The following is a 23,107-nucleotide window of genomic DNA, read 5'->3' on the forward strand; positions in this document are numbered from 1 at the left end:
GTATTATTTTCTTTACAGATACCTAGATTGTGACATCCCTTGCTTTCTCCGTTTGAGGCCAAATAACCCTACATTTTAAAACGCCCTTCTGTAATACTTTGTTTCTAATATTTTAATCAAGGGCCTACAAACCATATTGTAATATCCTGGCTTTCAATTTACAATGATCATATTTGATAAAGCATTACCTATGAAAAAGCCATGCTTAAAAAGCCTAACTTAAGAGATAAAACATACCAAAAATAACTGAAAATGTTTCCACTTGTTATTTAATTTAGAAATAAATGTTTTATTATCAAAAAATCATGCATACATTAAAACGTCCTATCAGCCACTTACTCAGAAAATCTTGTATTCAGTTCTCCCACTGAATTGCAGTCAAACCATCCTATGTCCATTCTCATTATTCTCCTAAAGTAAAATTTTCTCATTTTCTGTATTTGACGAGCTGAGGCAATTACCCAAAAGCATATCTGAAAATGGAGCAAGGAATGTTTAGCATTATGATGTCAAAAATATTTGTTAATTCCTTCTCTTTTCAGAAGAAAATATGTTCAGTACAACAGTTGAGAAAAGGAGGAAAGTAATTCACAAAATGCCTCTTCTTGGCAACTAAAGTGTGAGCGCTGGCATCTGCTCCCACAGGTGGAAGTAAGCAGGACAACTGTGAACAGGGAAGCCAGAGATTTGGGTTTGAATCCAGCTCTGCCATTTTTGGACTTAACACTATTTTGCATGCCACTTCTGAGTGAATTTTCCCCTGAGAGGCCTGCCAACAAGCATTTATGCTTAGTTTTCAGGCTGTTGGCCAATGCTTTTCAGAGAAAGTAAGACAAAAATTATGTCATAAGCAGGGAATCGGCTAAGAGTTATCCCGACCAAGCAACACAAGCTTGTCATTAAAACTCCCGGTGTTAGAATGAAAAAAATTGATGCATTTCTCTTTTCAACTAACACTAATTTCCTGGAATTCTTGAATGAATGGGGGGTAGGAGGGTTCATTATTTTTTTTTACACAAGAAGGCAAAAGATGAAATATTTTTCTTCCTTCATAGGGGTTAAGGCCCTTTCATAATTAAAATCTAGAATACGCTCTAGATTCGGTTTACAGAATTTGGGTTGAAATGCAGTTTGGTGAGACTTTAGCAATGAAGGAGGAAAAGAAAGTAAGATTTGCTTTCTTTCAACTCACTTTTATATTTATGCCCAGCTTTCTCCAAACCACACATTCTCCCTTTATTAATACACCTATACTGTCTATTTCTGAGTTTAGAAGAGAGGGTGAAGCAGGGAGGGCAAGCAAGGACAGGACATTGAAACTAAAAGTCTTTTCTCTATCTCTCTAGACAAATGCTTATAACCTTTACGCCAACTGAGAGGAAGAATCCTTTCCATTCTCTCATGCTCCACTCCCAAATAAAACTGTAGTCCTTAGGATTTCTGAATAACTTAAAAGTTAAAGAGTACACTTTGCATTTCATTGTAATGTCTTTGAACCCCAATGTTGATCAAAAAATAAAATGGAGGTGCTACTAACCTGAATATATCCTGTGATAAGCACAGCAACAGCGGTTCCAGCATAGTAACTGGCAAATTTGATCATTTCACTTTCAATGTCCAGCAACCTTCAAAAGAGGGGAAAATAATGTTACAACTCAAGCTATCAAAAATTACATTTGTGGGTACAGAGGAATTTAAAATATATGGGTTATATGTTCCTATTAAACATGGGTAAGGTATTTTATCTGTGTAGAAATATAATCAATCCCAAACAAATTCCTAAATAGTTTTCATGGTGCCAGTCACAGCAAAGATGCCTACCTCCTTCATTCGTATGCACAGAGACAATAAGTTTGTGAAATAATCAATCAGCAGTTGTTGGAAGCCAGGGGACCCTAGATGGCAGCCCAGTGCTCTGTCCACTGAGACCCATTTCACTTATGCTCATTATGCAGTGATAGACCAATCATAGCTACGGAAAAGTTTTAAAAAGCTGTACAGATGTCTAAAAAGACACTGGTAGAGAATATGTGCTGTACATCAGGAAGCTTACTGTTACCTCCTCTTAGAATCTAAGTCGGATTTCAACTCCTCCATTTTAGAGTGACACTGTGAGAAATGTATGTGTCACCTTCTCATAGAGGGTGGAAAACACTTTATTAGTGCAGTCTTTCTGCTGACTATAGTCCAGGAAGCTTCACTTCCCAGGGCAACTTCTAAATCCGAAGCCAAAGAACTTGTGGGGAATAACCAGAAAACTCTACAGCATTTTCCCAGCACAACTATCATGCTGCAGCATAGGGTTTGGGATTGGCAAGGGCAGGGAGGGGAGGAAAAAATTATTCTGAAATTGCTCCTAGGATGCAAGGAATTTTATAATTAGAAAGTCAACGTATTGATCGATGACAACTCTAACACTCAGAGACAAGTTAAATGATAATGGAGTCCATTTCTTTCAAAAATGAGAAAGCAGCATCTTCAGCATAGATGCTCTCATCCCACATGCTTTCTGCTTTCTACCAGGACTTCCTTTTGTGACCCAGGTTTGACTTGTTCTCTCCCTCTACTGAACTTAGACCAAGCATTGAAGTACAATTTATTTAATTCAGAACAAATTATTATTCCATGACAGATTTTTTTTATTGCCATCTGGCACTATTACCCAATATCTTTTATATTTACATTGAATATATTATATATAAATATATATACAATTAATATTTATTTATATTTGTCTTGCTAGTAAATTGCAAGCTACTTGAGGCAAGGACTGGGTTAATCTGCTTGGTCACACTGCCTGAAGCCTAATACAATACCTTCCACACAGTAGGTACTCAATAAGTGTTTCTTGATTTTGCTTTGACTTTCAAAATACTAATGAGGAAGGGAGATAAACTCTTTGGTCAACCCTTCTGAAAATCTCCAAACCAACTAAGATGTATGTGTTTGCCACATTCCCAGTTTTTCATGGTGATATAAGGGAACTCTGAGAATGAATTAGACCTAAAAAGTCGTAAACTTGTGTATAAATATCCATAATTAGAGCCCCTTTCAAAAGCTAAGTATCTCTGTATAGAGTATATAATATAGTATTATAAGTAAAGCCTTCTAATGTATAAATGAATCCATACTCTTAGTTTTCTGTCCGTAAATGAATTTGGGTGTCCAAAAACAGAAATCTATGGGCATTTGTGCAAAAGTTACTTAGACTTCCTGTGGTGCATTCATTGAACAATCACTCTCTAAGCAGAGGTGATGAAATGCCTGTCATGAAAAATACAGCTGCCAGTTGTAAACAAACCTATGTAGATTGAGAGTACTGAGCACTGAGCCAGCCTCAGGATTTATTAGAGCAAAGTTTAGGAGAATTACGTCATCGCTGGGTGGTATGGATAAGGACATGTGTAGTTTATGATTCTTTTCACTCCTGAGGCATCCCAGAGATAAATGGTTAACTCATATATATTTTATTCTTGGGAAGGAAAAGTTATTAGAGTTTTAGAGACTACTTGAGAACATTTCTGGGATAACAGGACAAAGCAATCAGAAAAACTGAGAGGAAGGAAAAGAACAGGCGGGCTTATTTCCTTTGACCACACATCAAACTCTTTATCATCTGCTTGGTGGAAAACTCTTGTGATTATAAAATTATGAAAAGGATTTTATAAAGTGTGCAGGTGATTTAGACCACAGAATGGGCATCATTTTTAATAGCAAAGTTGACATATATCTATTTGAATAAATTAAGATTTCCCTGACTCGTTTGTGGAAGAAAGAAGAGGGGAGTGAGATGACAGAGGGAAAGGAAAGAGATATTTTATGAATTATTAATATATGAGATTTTTACCTTGATTTTTATAAAAAATAAATGCATCATAAACTCAAGTCACTCAATTTACACCTCAAGGTTTCAGATTTACCAAAGCCATAGGTTTTTCATTTAAAATACCTAAGAGGTCTTTATGACAAGGTGCATTGCTTAACAAGTTTTCCTTTCAATGATTCTCATGCACTGTGGACATGGTAGCACTGACACTTTGGAGTGAAGATCAGTGTCAACTCTAAAGTAAGCATCACAAGCTGCCAGAAATGCGTTCATGTCCTCGTGATCGAGGGTTAGAGGCATTTCTAAATGCGTGGGACATTAACCTATGTACAAATGGCTTATCACTGGGTAAAGTTGCTAGAACATGTATACACGATGTTAGCACACTGCCAGAATAGCTCAATCTTCATTTCAGAGACTCCACAATAATTTTTTTTTTCACCCAGGAAACTATTTGTTCATTTTTAATTAACCTTTTTATTTTGAGATAAATGTAGATTCACGTGTGAGAATTAGCACAGAGAGCTCATGTGTGCCCTGTATCCAGTTTTCCCCCAGTGGTTAACATCTTGCAAAACTAAAGGACAATATCATAACCAGGATGTTGACGTTGATATAATCAAAATCAGAATGTTCTCATTACCACAAGGATTCCTCACGTTGCCCTTCTATATTTACACATACTTTTGTCTAGCCTCTACTCCTCCTTTAACCCTGACTACCACTAATCTGTTCTCTATTGTCATAGTTTTATCATCTGAAGAATGTTATACAAATGGAATCACACAGCATGTTAACATCTTGGGATTGGCTTTTTTCACTCAGCATAGTTCTCAAGTTTAATTAATAGTTCATTCTTTTTAATTGTTCAGTAGTATTTCATAGTATAGATGTATCACAGTTTATTTAACCACTCACCCATTGAAAAGCATCTAGGTTGTTTCCAGTTTTTGTCTATTACAAATCAAATTTTCTGTAAGCTTCTGTAAACTTTTGTGCACAGGTTTTTATGCGAACATAAGTTTTTATTTTTTTTTAGGGTAAATCTCCAAGAATAGAATTGCTGGGTCATGTAATAGTGGCATGTCTGCTTTTTAAAAAATTGCCAAACTTTTCCAGAGTGGCTGCACCATATTACATCCCTATCAGCAAGCTATGAGTGACCCAGTCTTCCACATCCTCACCAGCAGTTGATATGATCACCGTTTTTTATTTTAGTCATTCTGATAGATGTGTACTGAAGTCTCATTTTGATTTTAATTTGCATTCCCTAACCACTAATGTTATTTAACATCTTTTCATGTGCTCATTTACCATCTCTATATCCTTAGTGAAATATCTGTTCGGGTCTTTTCCCCATAGTCTAATAGGATTTCTTTAACCATCAAGTTTTGAGAGTTGTTTATGAATACTAGAGCTTAGTCTTTTGTTAGATATATAATTTGCAGATATACTCTCCCAGTGTGTAGCTTGTCTTTTCGTCCTCTTAACAGGGTCTTTTGCAGAGTACAAGTTTTAGTTTTGATGAAGTCCAATTTATCAATTTTCCTTTTATGGACTGATTTTGGTGTCAGAAACAAGAGCTCCTTCTCTAGCCACAGACCTAAAAATGGTCTCCTAATTATTTTTCTAAGATTTTACAGTTTAATTTTTACATTTAAGTCCATAATCTATTTTGAGCTAATTTCTGTATAGGTTCATTTTTTGCCTCTGGATGTCCAATTACTTCAGCATTATTTGATAAAAACTTATCTTTCCTCCATTGAATTGCTTTTCCACCTTTGTCAACAATCAGTTAGACATATTTGTTTGGATCTATTTTCTGAGTTCTCTATTCTGTTCCTCTGTCAATATCACACAGCCTTGATTGTTGTAGCTACATAATATGTCTTGAAAATGAGTAGATTGTTTCCTTGCACTTTATTCTTCTTTTTCAAAATTATTTTAGATATTCTAGTTCTTTGGCCTTTTCATGTAAATTTTTGATATAAATTTATTTAAATTGGTTTCAAGTATACAGTACATTGGTTAGACATCTATAATATTCATAAAATGATCCCAATTGCTCCCTCCCTCCACTTAACCATCATATTAACCCTCTCATGCTCCCTGTACCCAACTATTAACTACTAATTTGTACTTCTTTAACCCTTCACCCCGTTCTTCCAGCCTCCCAACCCCCATCCCCTCTGTCTGTCACCAAATTGTCCACTATTTTTGTAAGTCTGTTTTTGATTAGTTTGTTCTTTTTGTTCCTTAGATTCCACATATAAGTGAAATCATTTGGTATTTATCTTTCTCTGTCTAATTATTTCACTCAGCATAATAACCTCTAGGTCCATCCATATCATTGCAAATGGTAGGATTTCATTTTTTTTAATGACCGAGTAATATTCCATTGTATATATGAACCATAATTTCTTTATTCAATCATCTGTTGATGGGTATTTAGGTTGCTTCCATATCTTAGCTATTATAAATTGTGCTGCCATGATCATGTAAATTTTAGAGTAATTTTGTCTATATCTACAAAATATCTTACTGGGATTTTGATAGGTATTACATGAAACCTATATATCAATTTGGGTGAGTTGACATCTTTACTATATCAAATCTTCCAATTGTTTAGCATATTATGTCTCTCCATTTATTTAGATCTTTGATTTCTTTCACCAGCATTTTGTTGTTTTCAGCATACAAGTCCTGTACACGTTTTGCTAGATTTACACCTAAGTAAAAAATTTTAAGAAGTTGTAAATGGCATTATGTTTTGAATTTTGGTACCCACGTGTTTATTGCTGGCATATAGAACTACTACTATTGAATTTTTTATGTGCATCTGGTATTCTGTGACCTTGCTGAACTTACTTATTTGTTTTAGGAGATTCTTATAGGTTCTTTGAGATTTTCTGTGTTGTGTTGAAAATTACGTTATCTGCCTAAAACAAACTAGATTATAACTCTGATGGACCCAGTGTGTATAGCAAACTTCGTTAGCCATAAAAAAAAGAAAATCGCGTCTTCTGCAAATAATGATGGTTATAGTTCTTCCTTTTACATCTTGAGATTTTTTAATTATAGTTAAAAAAACACATAACATAAATTTTACCATCTCAAACATTTTTAGCGTACCATTCGGTAGTGTTAAGTAGTATATCAGTATTTTTTTTTTCCTTCCTTCCTTATTTCAGAGACTAGAACTTCAAGCATTATATTAAATAATAGTAGTGAGAGAATATATCCTTACTTTGTTTGTAGTCTTAAGGGGAGAGTATCCAATCTTTCACTATTAAGTATAATGTAAACTGTTGGATTTTTATAAATGCTCTTTTTTAAATTGAGAAAGATCTTTCTATTCCTAATACTCTGAGAGCTTTTAGCATGGATACATGTTTAATTTTTAAAGTGATTTTTCTGCATCTACGGAGGTGTAGTTTTCTTTATTAGCTTGTTATTTTTCAAATATTGAAATTTATAGCTCTAATTGCCTATATTAAAAAAGAACAAAAACTTAAATCAATAACTCAATGTCTCATCTTAAGACACTGGAAAAGAAGAGAAAAACTAAGTCATTAACAAGCTAAGGAAGGAAATAATAAAGATCAGCATGGAAACAAATGAATAAGAATAGAAAAACAATACAGAAAATTAATAAAACCAAAACTGAGTCTTCACAGAAATAAACAAAATCAATAAACCTTTAGCTAGACTAATCAAGAAAAAAATAGAGAAGATTTAAATAGTTAAAGTCAGAAATGAAATAGGGACATTACTACTGACCTTACAGCAATAAAAAGTGTAAACAAATAATTTAAACAGTTCTATGCCAACAAGTTATCTAATTTAGATAAAATGCATAAATTCCTATAAAGTACAAAGCTACTGAAACTGATTCAAAAAGAAATAAAATATTTGGCTAGATCTATAGCAGATAAAGAGATTGAATCACGAATTAAATCCTTTCAACAAAGAAAAACCCATGATTGGATTGCTTCATTGACAAATTCTACCAAATATTTAAAGAATTAATACCAATTCTTCACAAACTTTTCCGAAAAAATAAAGAGAAAACACTCCTTAAGTCATTCTATGAAGTCGGTGTTACCAGATACCAAAAATAGACAAAGATATCATAAGAAAAAAAAATACAGACCAATATCTCTTACAGATATAGACACAAAAATCCTACACTAAATACTAGCAAATCAAATTCAGCAGCATATTCAAGTATTATACATCATGACCAAATGGAATTTATCCCAGGAATACAAAGGTGTTTCAACATAGGAAAATCAATTTAATCTACCATATCAATAATAAAATAGACAAAAACTACATGATCATCTGAATAGATGCAGAAGAAGCATTTGACAAAATTCTATGTCCTTTAATGTTAAAAACACTCAACAACTAGGAATAGAATGGAACTTCCTCCATATGACAAAGAACATCTTTGAAAATATCACAACTAACATCATACTCATTGATGAAAAGCAGAATTTTTTTTCCCTAAGATCAGGAACAAGACAAAGAATGTATGTACTCACCAATTTTATTCGACACTGAACTGGAGGTTTTGGCCAGAGTTATTAGGCAAGAAAATTAAATAAAAAGCATCCATATAGAAAGGAAGAAGTACCATAATTTCTATTTGCAGATGACATGATCTTCTATGGAAAATCATAGAGTTCACTAAAAACCATTAGAACTAATAAGTAGTTCAGCAAGGCAAGATTGTATGACACAAGGTTAATATACAAAAAATAATTATATTTCTGTGCAGTAGCGATAAGCAAACTGAAAATGAAATTAAGACAACAATTCTATTTACAATAGCATCAAAAAAATAAAATACCAATAAATTTAACAAAAAGGTACAAAATTTGTATTCTGAAAAGTAGAAATTACTGTTGAAAGAAATATATGGAAAGACATCCATGTTCATTGATCAAAAGACTAATTTTATTAAGATGACAATACTCCCCAAGTTGGTTTACAGATTCAGTGCAATCCCTATGAAAATCCCAACTGACTCCTTTGTGGAAATCAAACAAACTGATCTTTAAATTCATAAGAAAATTCAAGAGACTCAGAATAACCAAAACAATTTTGGAAAAGAACAACAAAGTTAGTTGACTCACTTTCTAATTTCAAAACTTACCATAAAACCACAGTAAACAAAATAGCATATAACTGACATAAAGACAGACATATAATAGAATAAAAGGTCCAGAAATAAACCCTCACTTTTATAGTAAATTGATTTTGGCAAGGATTCTGAGACTATTCAATGGGGAAAGAATAGTCTTTCCAACAAATAGTGCTGAGACGACTGACTAGCTCTGTGGAAAGGAATTAAGTTGGATCCTTACCTCATACTATATTCAAAAGTTTACTCAAAATGAAGCATAGACCTAAATATAAGAGCAAAACTATAAAACTTTTAAAACAAAACATAGGTATAAATCTTCATGACCTTGGATTTGGCAATGGTTTCTTAGAACACAAAAATCACAATCAACAACAACAAAAAATAGATAAACTGTAAAACATTGAAATTAAAACTTTAGTACTTCAAAAATCATCATTAAGAGAGTGAAAAGACAACCCAAAGAATGAGAGAAAAATTTTGCAAATCATATATTTGGTAAGGGACTTATATCTAAAATACGTAAAGAAAACTAACTCAATAATAAAAAGACATATAACCCAATTTTTAAATGAGCAAATGATACAGGTATTTCTCAAAAAAAAAAAAAAAAGTATCAATGGCCAATAACCACCTAAAAAGATACTCAACATCATTATTCATCAGGGAATTGCAAATCAAAACCAAAATGAGATACCATTTTGCACTCACTAGGATGGCTATCGTATTAGTTTTCTATGGCTGCTGCAACAAAAAACCCACAAAATTGGTGTCTTAAAACCAGAAAATTTTATTTTCTCACATTTCTGGAGGCCAGAAGCCTGAAATCAACTTCACTAGGTTGAAATTAAGGTGCCAAAAGGGTTGTGCTAACTACATCTAAAGGCTCTAGGGTAGAATCTGTCTCTTGCCTCTTCCAGCTTCTGTTAGCTGCTAACATTCCTTGGCTTGTGACATCACTTCAATCTCCTCTGTGGTCATTTTGCCTCTCCTCTTCTCTCTACAGCCAAATCTCCCACCATCTCCCTTTTAGTAACTGTCCCTTTTATGAACACTTGTGATTGCATTTAGGGCCCATCTGGATAACCCAGTATAATCTCCTCCATCCCAAGATCTTCAGCTTAATTATATCTGCATAGACTTTTTTTTCCACATAAGGTAATATTTGTAGATTCCGGGAATTAGGACTTGAATATCTGGGGGTGGGGGTGGGGCGGGGGGGCACATTATTTAGCCTACTAGAGCTACTATCAAAATATAGATAGTAAGAAGTATTAGTTAGGATGTGAAGATATTGGATCTCCCATACATTGGTAGAGGGAATGTAAAATGGTAAATCACTTTGAAAAACAGTCTGACAGTTCCTCAAATGGTTAAACATACAGTTACCATATGACCCAGCAATTTCACTCTTAGGTATATACTCAAAAGAAATGAAAACATAGGTCCATACAAAACCTTGTATACAAATGGTTATAGCAGCATTATTTATAATAACTAAAATGTAGAAACAACTCAAATGTCCATCAACTCATGGATGGATAAATAAAATGAGCCTTGAAAACATTATGCTAAATTAAAGAAACTAGTCACAAAGGACCACATATTGTATGATTTCATTTATGTGAAATGTCCAGAACAGGCAAATCTACAGAGACATAAAGTAGATTAGTGGCTGTTTAGGGCTTAGGGGAAATAGGAAATTGGGGAGTGATAGCTAAGGGGAATAGGATTTCTTTTTGTGCTAATGAAATGTTCTAAAATTGATTGTGGTGATAGATGCAAAACTCTGTGAATATAATAAAAACCATAGATTTGTACATGTTAAATGGGTGAATTATATATGTGAATTGTATCTCAATAAAGCTGTTTTTAAAAGCATGTGGTCTTAAAGTGTCTAACTTCAAAAGCACTTGAATACATATGCTACATGCACATTGCTAAGATAATAGACTGAAATCCAAGAGAAAGTACAGTCTGATTTCTACCTCAATGCACCCACCCGTGGGGCAAGTGAGGAAAGGAGCTTCCCAATGGCTATGGAAGTCAGCCTCCAAAGAGCCCCTATGATTCTTATCTCCTGGTATGCATACTCATGTAGTATGATTCTTATCTAATGATTCTTATCTCCTGGTATGCATACTCATGTAGTCCCCTCTCAATGTGTAGCAGGCTTGGTCCGTGTGACCAAGAGATTATGTCAGAAATAACGGTATGTCACTTCCGCAATTACATTACAAGACTTTGTGGCTTCCATTTTAGATTTTATACTTTAATTGGATAAAAGTAAATTGCATTGTGATATTTGGAATCCCCCTTCTTTCATCTTCTTTCATTCTTTTACCTTATTTTTTGACTATTCTAAGCAAATAAATTCTGATCAGTTAATCAGGAGGTCTAATGTTCTGTAATCCTTTTCAGCATTATTCGTGAAGAGCCATTCGAAGGGCTTTTGCTTATAAATTCATTTAATGGATTACAACTGATGTATGTAAACCAATATTATGAAAGAGAAAAACCAGCTCCTACCATTATACATGCATGCTTAAGTTGATAAAGTCATTGAGTTGCCTTGTATAGTTCAAGATTAATTCACCTATTATGAGTGGAGAAATTTTACTTTTAATGATTTACTTTTAACTTTTTTCAAGAAAGAAAGTTGTGAAAGAGTTGGGTCATTTTGGAGGCACATTAACTACTTACAGGTAGGAAAATGTCTTCGCCCTTCTCTCTCCCTCCCACCCAAGTCCATTTTCACAATGATGTTACTACATAAAATATAGACAAACATTAATTCAGAAGTATAACAATCAGTATTCATGTCAGTGATCGTAATAACTCACAATTAAAGTATTTAACTTATCAAAGGAGTTCCTGGCAAAGGAATAGCCTGAGAAATGTGTGGTCTACACAACTTTGATTATTGTATGATAATTTTTTAAAAAAGGACAAATGTCCATATACATGTTTGGTATCATGTGGATTCAGCCAAAGCCTATGAACTTTTGAAAGTCTCTATTTGCTTTGCATTATTGCTCACCTTCAAGTACATGATCCAGTAAGAAAGAATAAAGTACATGTGAGTAATGGGTGACCACACTGTAGTCCTTTCTAATGAATGCTGGTGATGCAGACATTAAAGGTAGATTCATTCTTTAATTCATCTAACAAATATTTATAAGCACTTTGTGTCATGAATATGTCTCAAATTTGGCCCCACTAACAGTTATTTACAAATTTTAAGACATAACAGGATTAAAAAGATATAACAGGGTATACTTCCAGGAATTTTCTCTTGAAAAAATTTATCTTCATAAGTATCATTCATATTTTTGGGTCAATTTACATCATACAGAAATCTGAATGCATTTTTTTTCAAACAGTGGAGTGATTAACTTTATATTTTGTAGTCACACCGCTTTGTAAAAAGCAGTTCATATCTACCCTCCGACCTAAATGAAAGACTGGAAAGACTGTCACTGAAAACAGTCTCTCTTTTATACAAACTGTTCTGAGTCCTACTTCCAAATTTAGAAAAGAAACATACATATTCAGACATTAGAAAATTTATTTCTAAGGAGTAAGCTTAGTATTTTTTGAAGCATAATTCTGCACATTGTATATTATCCTGTACTTTTATATCAAGCACTAACCAGTTTGCAACTACATATTTATTTGAAGGGTCACTGATATAACAATGGTCTCACTGACTAGAGCTAAGCTCCAGAAAGATAAGGACCATGGATGGCTCTTAAGATAACCACTGTATCCTTTATGCTTACATGAGTTCCTGGTACATATTAGATGTTCAAAATTTTGGTTAAATGAATGAATGAATGAAAGAATGATTCTAAAAGTAGGCAATATTATGGAAGAACATCAATGATTTAGAAGGCTTTGTTCATAATCTGGATTTAAGCTTGTAGATAATTTTTTAAATAAAGGTGAAAAATATAAGTTCACTTGGAGGAGCCATTCTAATTATCTTTCTAGCCAGGATGTGCCCTGCCCTTGATTCTCAAACCTGAATGTACGGTTTCATACATGCAAAAGAACTTGTTCTGGCCCTGAGGCATTGTAAGGCGGGCTACAAAGTCTATGCCATGAGAATGAGTCAATCTTGTGTACTCTACAGACTCACCGATTACAAGGCAGCTTGTTGGGCTTAACACAAAAGAGAACAGCAGCACAGTGAAGTGAGCTCTGGCTAATTCTGCATGGCTTCCTTCTTTTCACGACACCAAACCACTCTTCCATAGAAACTCAACTACTAACTGAGACCAGTGGCCCCTACTCCACTAACGAAACTAGTGGAGTAGCACACTAATGGAATTCCTGTTATAGAAAGAAGGTTGGGGATCTAGTGGATCATCAGCCACAGCCACAGAAGCCAATAAATAGAAGAGAGGGGGAAAGAAGAAGTCTTGGGTATGAAACATGCCATAAGACTCAAGTAAAATCCATGGGTCATCTTCCTACTGGCATTCAGTATTATTGGTAATGTCATCCTCAAGCCTATAGTCTACAAAGTGATTAAATTTAGATGATGTATTCAATGGTCAATTTCCAATTCTGTTTTTTGTTGTCGTTTGTATTTAATAACTTGGTAGGATAGGAAAAACCTCAGGGCAGAACAATTTATAGAAATACAGGTAAATTTGTGTTTCTGTTCTCCTTATGATATGATTCCAGCTCAGTCAATGAAGTCCTTTTACAAGTTTTGAATTACAATTTAAGATATGAACAAAAAAGGTGAAAAATGAAAACAAGCAGCCTACCCACAGCGCATTCCACTTGTTACGTTCTGGTTGAGGGAGCTGTTGGGCCACACTATGGTGTTATTCACACATGCTTTTCCCGGGATCTGGAGTTCTTGTAGTTCAGTGTCATACTCAATAAAAACATCTGTCATGGTGCCAAAAATGAGTAGCACGCCTGGATGGGCTAGTCCATGGAGAAATGCACATAAACTTCCCACAGACATCAGCCAAATGTCAGTCGTCGAAGAAAACCGAAACTTGAAAAACAAAGGATTCAGAGATCATCTATGGGTGAAAAGCAGGAGAGGTAAGAGGACTATTTAATGTTAGCTACTAGATTCTGACATATAGTATTCAACACCGAATTCTGTGGGAAACACCTTAATTGAACAACAGAGTTTTCACCAATTATATCAAAATAAATGATATATCAATTATCTAAAACATTAGACTCTTACTTTGTTAGTCCATGTTATCTCTTTCCTAGTCTCTGAATTCACTCTCTTTATCTCAAGAGCTGACTTTAGTTCTTAGCTATTCACCCACAACTAAAGGGGTAAACAGTCACTGGTACTGATGCCATTGTCATCTATACAGGCTGCGTGGGGCATTCAGCAATAGCCTAAATTGTCTTTAAGATCTGATATTGACAGGGAAAGGTGACTACTTATTCCTAGAAATGCCTCCACCCTGAGCAAATTTGGGGAAAATACCTATACTATGAAATTTCTAAAGACTTTTCATAAGAATAAATATACATGATACGATTTCTATGATGAGTTTCCTTACTAAAATGATAATTACGGGCTTAGTGATTATTTTCCAGGAACTTTTCTGATCTACTGAATAGGATTTGTGTGATTAATCAACAATATATTTCTAATTGCTAGTCAGCATGTTATCACATAGACAAAGTTTATGACTGAAAAAGTGATTGCTGTCATTAAAAACCTGTCATTATGACTAAAGATTTAACACTTCCTCCATGATCTGAAAACTCACAGTTGTAAAACCTATGTCATAAATCAGCACAGTTTTATTACCAGTTGAAAGAAGCCAACTAGACTGCTATCACTTTTCTTCTCATTTTGTAATCTGAGGAGAAAAAAAAATAAGGATTTACAAACTGTCCTTTCCAAACAATAAGAAATTCTCCCGAGGTGGTGATTTTATGTGTCATTCTTTAGTAAGAAAACAAAACAAAACAAAACACTGGCCAAAACTTATATCTAAAATCAAACTTTTATTCTTCAGATTTACCTCTTCTAGAGATTTCAGTATACCTATATTTCATCTTCAGTAGAAATTCATTAAAGTTTTCTGAGAAGTACTGAGAGAAAATAAAAAGACAGTACTCCCAGTTATACTAATAAATAACTCCTGGAGCTCAGCCCTGACCCTTGACCTATTTCTACCTATATTTCTTTGTGGGTAAGTTGAGGTGGTTGGATTAACTGATATAAAACTTCCTTCCAGTGCTTAAAAAATTTACAACTACATTAAATAGTGTTGACATGATGAAAAATTCCAAAAAAAACTCCCATACTTCCCATAAAGTCATATTTCCTCAGTATTTCTTATTCATTTTATTTCTCATAAAGTTATACTTAACCTGTTTTTGACCTTTTCAACTGCAGGGATATCTACCTCACCTGAGTCATCCATTCATGGATACACCCTGGACCTTGCGTTCCCCTTTTTCTTTATAGAAAGAAAGCGAAAGGTTATCACTAGATATCTTGCTATGTATTTTATTTATTTATGGTGTTTATTATGTCTCCCTTACTAAAATGTAAGCTCCTCAAGGGCAGAGATTTTTGCATATTTTGTTCTTTTCTGTATCTTCAGCACCTAATTTTAGTGCCTGACACCTATAGGCACTCAATTAATATTTGTGAAATGAATGAATGAGTATGGTCTCCAGCCTTAGCTCAATCCACGCTACTTCATTCCTCTAGAGGTTATTCCCATTCCCCTCAGTAGCTTTATTAAACTTTCACTCTGATCTCATTCTACATTACCACATCTATTAAGAGATAGATTCATCTCCTCTAAAAACTGAAAAACTCACGCAACCTTTCTGCTCATCTTCTCGTTGCCATTTACCTACTCCCTCCTCCCACCCCCTTTTCATCTCTCTCCCACTTAGTGTGGTCCTTCAAGACCTAAGCTGATCCTGCCACTCCTAGTCCAAAGCTAATGTCTTTACACAACGCCTCCCTCTGCCATGAATTACTTAAAATTTCTTAGATAACTTCAACCTGTCCCTTTCCACCACCTCTATTTAAGGAACTTGCCTGGCACCTCTTTTCTATCTTCTAAATTAAACTTCATCTAATCTTACCTTCATGCCAAAGTATGATTTACTGGCATTTTATATGAGAATTTAAATTCTTAAACTAAAGAGGAACACCTAATAAATAAAATTTAAGTTTCTGCAATTTCTCTGTGGGAAGAATTTCAGGATCGGAGACCTCCTCCATGCCCATGAAATCATCTTGCCCAACTTTCCCTCTGCCCATTTAGTTGGAAATTCTATGGTGTTCCTGGACAATAGATTTGAACTTAGTCCAGAAGGGATATTAAAAAGAGGTTTTGAAATCAAATTATAGTAATATTTTTAAAAGAAAAAGAATGAATTACCTATATCATTTTAGAAGTGTGATGTGCATAAAAATATTATATATTTTTTATACCTTTTAATGAAATATTACAGAATTATTCTAGAAAAGATGTGTTGTTGAAATAGTCACTTACCGTGAATTCTTATCATTGTTATCTGTCAGGATAAAAGCAATGCATAAAGCAGTTAATACTGACCAAATGCAAAATAGTCATTAACAATTTTATTATGGAAAAACATTCCTTTAAATTACTTTTATTCATTGAACATTGCAAAATGATTATTATTTGCTTTTTTACCTTTCTTTTACTCTCTCTCTCTCTCTCTCTCTCTCTCTCTCATATATATATATACTTCCATACATACATACTAAAGATATTTTTTCAGGAACAGAACTGCTGGCTCAACTGCATTTCTGGACTTTTCTCCAAGATGTGAAATACTTGTATCTTCCAAATAGCAACTGGAGACCAACATTTCTAAATCAACTGAAGAAAACCTGATTATTTTAAACTACCAAGTAAAATAAATATTTATTTATTGTTTGGTTCTTTAGAAACATCAGAATTTATCTATTTCAAATTTAAACCACAAATTAACTACAAAATAAGATGCCATTGACACTTCCATGCCAGTAAAAGCCATAGGATTTAGCTGCATATTATTCTCCCCAGTATAGTTCAGAGCAGATGGAGAGTAGAAGTAGAAGTGGGGATTCAGGATCTGGGTATAGGGAAGCCACATGAGAAAATACCCAAGGTGCTAATTTCAACCATCACCATAGGACAGCACAGCCTGATTCCCCTGGCATTTTAGTTTAATTCAATTTAATTCAATTAATAAAGAGGCATTATAGTATGGATAGAAATTAATATTTTGAGTTTGAGAACCAGACAGAACTGGATTAAAATTTTGGTTCCATTTATTATTCGTCATGGGATCTTTGCCAAGTTTTAAAAAAAATTATCCAAGTCTCAGTTCTTCTTCTGTAAAGTATAAAATTATAGGATTTGTTTTAAAAACTAATAATTGCTTAGAAACATCTATCCTTACTATGTTTTAGGTCCTAGTGCTGTGGACCCCCTTTTACATTTTCTCATTCTGACCAGCACAGTCTTGGTACAGTTCCTCTTAGGAAGCAATGCTCACTAAATAATTACTACTATAATTAATTACAATAATATATGAATAAAGGTAATAATAATAGTCAATGCTAGGACAATCCTATTCTGCCTAGGAAAAAGACATTTGTTGGTGAGATACTTTCTTCACTCACACACTTTGTGCATTTTTACCTTAGCACTTTCACACATCCCATTACATGGATTCTAGGGAGAACCACCCATTCAAGTGTATGAAACATGTCCAGTAATAATTCCAAATGTTGAAGATTTTTTATCTTCCCCTTGAAACTTCACTAGCTTGTTCTACTTTTGTTCTAACCTCTCTTTATACAAGAGACAGTGAGAGAAAAATGTCACTTACATAATCCATCTGACTCAAAACAATGATTTTCCTCTCCAAATTTCTTCACACTGCGAAGAATTACTGAGTCAGACATGGTAATCACAGTCTGCAGCCAGTAAGCCTATAAAATAAAATAAAAGAATCATTACAATTATCTTTTATTCTTCTTTAATCAAAGTAGCCAAATAAGAGAACAACTTGGTTCAAGAAATAACCTTCACTAACAATCTCAGACAAAAGCAGATTTTTCAAGGGCTTAATAACTTCATGAAAGAGTCTAATGATTAGGAAAGATATACCCAGATCAGTGATTATGGTTTTCTCTGGCTGAAGAAAAGACAGTTGATTTTTATTTATTTGTTCTTTCTGTTTATCTGCTCTTTCTTCCTTCTTTCCTTCACTTTTCTTTCTTTCTTTCCTTCACTTTTCTTTCTTTCTTTCTTTCTTTCTTTCTTTCTTTCTTTCTTTCTTTCTTTCTTTTTCTTTCTTTCTTTCTTTCTTTCTTTCTTTCTTTCTTTCTTTCTTTCTTTTTCTTTTCTTTTCTTTCCTTCCTTCCTTCCTTCCTTCCTTCCTTCCTTCCTTCCTTCCTTCCTTCCTTCCTTCCTTCTTTCTTTCTTTCTTTCTTTCTTTCTCTTTCTTTCTTTCTTTCTTTCTTTCCTTTCTTTATTTCTTTATTCCTATCAGTAAAAATAAAAGCCACTAGAAGGACACAACCAACTGACAACATTCTTGGGTCAGTGTAGCTGACCAACAACAGCCAAATGCTGGTAAGTGGCCTTCAGTGCTCCTTTGCAAAAGAAGCCCCTAGATACAGGATACAGCAAGTCCAGTGTGAACCAGAAGAACTGCTACCCAACTCATTTGATAAAATAAGTATAACCTTAACATCAAAACAAAAAAAGTTATAAAAAAATTAAAACTACTTTTCAAAATAGATTACAATCGCTAAATAAGATATGTTAAGTATAATTCAGAAGTTTATAAAAACATATAAAGAACAATGTTGATCTCAGGAATACAGTGTTTGTTCAATGTGAAAAAAATGATCATTGTGATAGATGCAGAAAACGTAGTCAATAAAAATTAACAACCATTCCTGATTTTTTAAAACTTATAAAATTAGAAAAATCATTACTTTGCAACCCCAATAAATAAATTTTGGGAAATGATCAGAATGAGTACTAAAACCATTCATCAAAATACTGGCAAAGATTAAACATCTAATAGTACAAAGTGTGAAGATGTAGAAGTAAGACATTACATTAATTCATCATATTTCCTTAAGCTCTTCTTGGGTGTGACATTTTCTCATACTTTTCTTGTTTTTAATGATGTTGATAGTTTTGAGGAGTATTGATTGGTTATTTTGTGAAATGTCCCTTAAAATGGGATTTATAAGATATTTATCTCATGATTAGACAAAAGTTGTGTATTTTGGGGAGGAAAGACCACAAAGGTAAAGTACCCTTTTCATTACATCATATCAAAGATACTATTAACAAAACAAACACACAGACTATTGGAACAGAATCAAGAGCCTAGGAATAAACCCACGTATGTATGGGCAAATAATTTTTGACAAAGCTTCAAAAACATACAATGGAGAAAAGAAGCCTCTTCAATACATGGTGCTGGGAAAACTGGAAAGCCACATACAAAAGGATGAAACTAGACTGCTCTCTGTCACCATATACTGAAATTAATTCAAAACAGATCAAGACATAAATATAAGACCTGAAACAATAAATTGCATAGAAAACATAGGTACTAAATTCATGGACCTTGGTCTTAGAGAGGATTTTATGAATTTGACCTCAAAGGCAAGGGAAGTAAAAGCAAAAATAAATGAATGGGACTATATTAAACTAAAGAACTTCTGCACAGCAAAAGAAACCATCAACAAAACAAAGAGGCAACCAACTGAATGGGAGAAGGTATTTGTAAACAACATCTCCAATAAGGGGCTAATATCCAAAATATACAAAGAACTCACACAGCTCAACAATAAAAAAAAAAAAATACAATTAAAAAGTGGACAGAGAATCTGAACAGACGTGTTCCCCAAGAAGACATACATATGTCCAACAGACATATGAAAAGATGCTCAGCTTCATAAGCTATTAGAGAAATGCAAATCAAAACCACAATGAGATACCACCTCATACCTATTAGAATGGCTCTCATCAACAGGACAAGTAATAACAAGTATTGAAGAGGTTGTAGAGAAAAAGGAACCTTCATACACTGCTGGTGGGACTGCAAAATTGGTACAGCCACTATGAAAAACAGTATTGAGGTTCCTCAAAAAATGAAGAATAAAATTACCATATGACCCAGCAATTCCTCTTCTGGGTATCTACCCTTAAAATTTGAAAACATTTATCCATAAAGATATGTGCACCCTGATGTTTATTGCAGCATTATTTACTATGGCCAAGACATGGAAACATCCAAAGCATCCTCCAATAGATAATTGGATAAAGACGTGGTGTATATATACAACAGAATATTACTCAGCATAAGAACAGATGAAATACTCCATTTGCAACAACATAGATGGATCTCGAGATTATCATGCTAAGCGAAATAAGTCAGACAGAAAAAGTTGAGAACCATATGATTTACTCATATGTGGGATGTAAAACTGAAAGCAACAAATGAACAAGACAAACAAAAACTCATAGACACAGACAACAGTTTAGTGGTTACCAGAGGGAAAAGGGGGAGGAGGGAGGTAGATAAGGGTAATAGGGTCAAATATATGGTGACAGAAAGAGATATGATTTTGAGTGGTGAACACATAATGCAACATGCAGATGACGTTTATAGAATTGTACACTTGAAACCTATATCGTTTTAATATATATATATATATTAACCAATGTTACTCTGATATATTTAATTTTAAAAAAACATGATAGTACCTATCAACACATTTTAATAAGAACTAATTTTTTTAAAATAAATTTAATATTAAGAAGCAGAGTGAGAAACATGATTTAAGTAAGTAGTTTATGAGCTTAGTACAAATTAAAAAAAACTAAATAAACCATATTCAAAATTATTTTATACAACAACAAAATTTGCCCAATATAGCAATATTACATTCGGAGACTGCAATGTTGCTGGTTCTGCTGATTTTGAAATTTTAACCAAAAACATTTTCCATTTTCTGCAAAAAGCAATGAAAGAAACTCTTGACAATGAGAAAATTATAAAACTTTAACAATAGTTATAATGTCGCATCTAATTTTAAGACTTTTTAAAATTCAATCCCCAAATATTTTTTTTATTGGCTTAGCTTAAATTTAAAAATGATTCTTTCCACTGGTGTGCAAACATTTGGCTGTATTTAGAGACCATTTGTATAGTGTCTTGCCCATGAGTTTCACATATCTTATGGTTTCACTCTATGTTGCTGAATATATTTTTTAACTTTTCTCCAGGCCCTGATTTCTCCATTTTTCAGGTCAGAGAGTGGTGATGATGGTGCTAAAATCCTCCTTGCAGAACTCATGTGAAAATGAAATAAAACTGTGTCTATACATCAGCTGGCACAAATGGAGAAGACAGCTAAAGTTCCCTTTGCCCTTCAAGGTCAGAGACCCAGTCCCCCTGTCCCACCTCCATACCTTCCCTTCTAGGGTCATTTGTAGTAATGCGAGCTTTGTTAAGGAGGAGAATGCTGATCAACCAGCCTACTCTCTTCCATTTCCCTCTCTGTTCCCTCTGCAATTCAGCACGTTAGGTTTCACATTAGGTTTGCTTACATTTTCCTTCTTTCTGAATGCAATTATTTTTCACGATCTTTATTTTACTATCAAAAAGTAATTTTCTCAAAGACAAATATTTATGCACAGCATGGATTTTGTCATGCCCTTTAGCCAAAGACCACTGGGAATACACCTATAGTTGAACAATATAGATTTATTACTCATTGTAGCAAGAGGGAACACCCTGCAGGGGACCATGGGTGTCTCAGTAGGAAAATTTTTAGAAGAACTTATTACAGGACTTGGGCTTTTAGTTAGGTGATTTGGAAGAAAGTCCAAGGAAGTGGGGGTTTACTCCAGATTGGATGCTGTCAGAAAGCCAGAGAAATTTTATAATTGGGTAAAGAAATAGCAAGAGAGAAGGATGTTTGGTATTTTGTGGGCTGCACAGGGACCTGGTCTGGTCCTGTGCTTGGAAAAAATTATGAACCAGGCTTGCTTTTTCTCACTATATCCTTGTCTCAGAGTGACCTTGTCTGAGGTTGGTGAGATAGTGAATTTTATGCTTGTTAATTTGAGGGAGCTAAGGGATACCCAGATACTTGGAAAGCATTACTTCTGGGTGTGTCTATGAAGGTGTTTCCAGAAGAGATTATCATTTAAATCAGTAGATGCTCTCCCTCATCAATGTCAATGGTCATCATTCATTCAGCCTACTGAAAACCTGAAATGAACAAAATGGCAGGGAAACTGAGGGTGGAGGAACTGAATTGACATTTTTCGAAAGAAGACATCGAAATGGTCAACAAGTATATGAATAGGTGCTCTACACTCCTCATCAGGGAAATCCACATCAAAACCATAATGAGCCTTTCCATCACATCAGGATACAATGAGAAGCTGGCAGCTCAGAAGAGAGCTCTCACCAGAATCCAACCATTCTGGAACCCTGATCTCAGACTTCCAGTTTCCAAAACTGTGAGCAATAAACTTCTGCTGTTTATAAGCCAAAAAACAAACAACAAAAACCCCACAATGAGACATCACCTCACATCTGTTAGAATGACTGTCATCAAGGAGACAATAAATAACAAGTGTTGATGAGGATGTGGAGAAAGGGGACACTTGTACACCATTGGTAGGAACATAAATTAGTTCAGCCTCTATGAAAAGCAGTATGGAAATTCCTCAAAAAATTAAAAATACAACCACCATACGATCCAGCAATCGCCCTTCTGTGTAAATATTTAAAGGAAATGAAAAAGGCATATCAAAAAGATATCTGCACTCCCATGTTTATTTAAGCATCATTCATAATAGTCAAAATATGGAGACCACCTGAGTGTCTGTCAATGGAAGAATGGATAAAGAAGACGTGGAATATGGTGGTCTCCATATTTTGACTATTATATATATTCCACGTCTTCTTTATCCATTCATCTACACACACACACACACACACACGCACATAATGGAATACTGTTCAGCCATGAGAAAGAAGGAAATCACGCCATTCATGACAGCATAGATGAAACTTGAGGGCATTATATTTAGTGGGATAAGTCAGAC

General features: G+C 34.1%; 1 protein-coding gene across 2 annotated transcripts in view; it reads right to left on the bottom strand.

The window, feature by feature from the left end:
* Positions 1-23,107, bottom strand: part of ABCB11 (ATP binding cassette subfamily B member 11) — an 82,694-nt gene that overhangs the window by 53,894 nt on the left and 5,693 nt on the right. The window contains exons 2-7 of one of the 2 annotated variants that reach the window (XM_006921165.1): positions 17,844-17,946; positions 16,493-16,514; positions 14,779-14,830; positions 13,754-13,992; positions 1,538-1,625; positions 340-473 (exon numbers count right to left, since the gene is read on the bottom strand). In XM_006921165.1, coding sequence (XP_006921227.1) covers positions 340-473; positions 1,538-1,625; positions 13,754-13,992; positions 14,779-14,830; positions 16,493-16,514; positions 17,844-17,919 — 611 coding nt within the window. In that variant the 5' untranslated portion in view covers positions 17,920-17,946. Of the gene's footprint in view, positions 1-339; positions 474-1,537; positions 1,626-13,753; positions 13,993-14,778; positions 14,831-16,492; positions 16,515-17,843; positions 17,947-23,107 lie in introns of those variants that run through there. The other variant, XM_006921166.1, reaches the window with a different exon arrangement.

The sequence above is a fragment of the Pteropus alecto genome, unplaced genomic scaffold (assembly GCF_000325575.1).
Source record: "Pteropus alecto unplaced genomic scaffold, ASM32557v1 scaffold3, whole genome shotgun sequence".
Taxonomy (NCBI): Eukaryota; Metazoa; Chordata; class Mammalia; order Chiroptera; family Pteropodidae; genus Pteropus; species Pteropus alecto.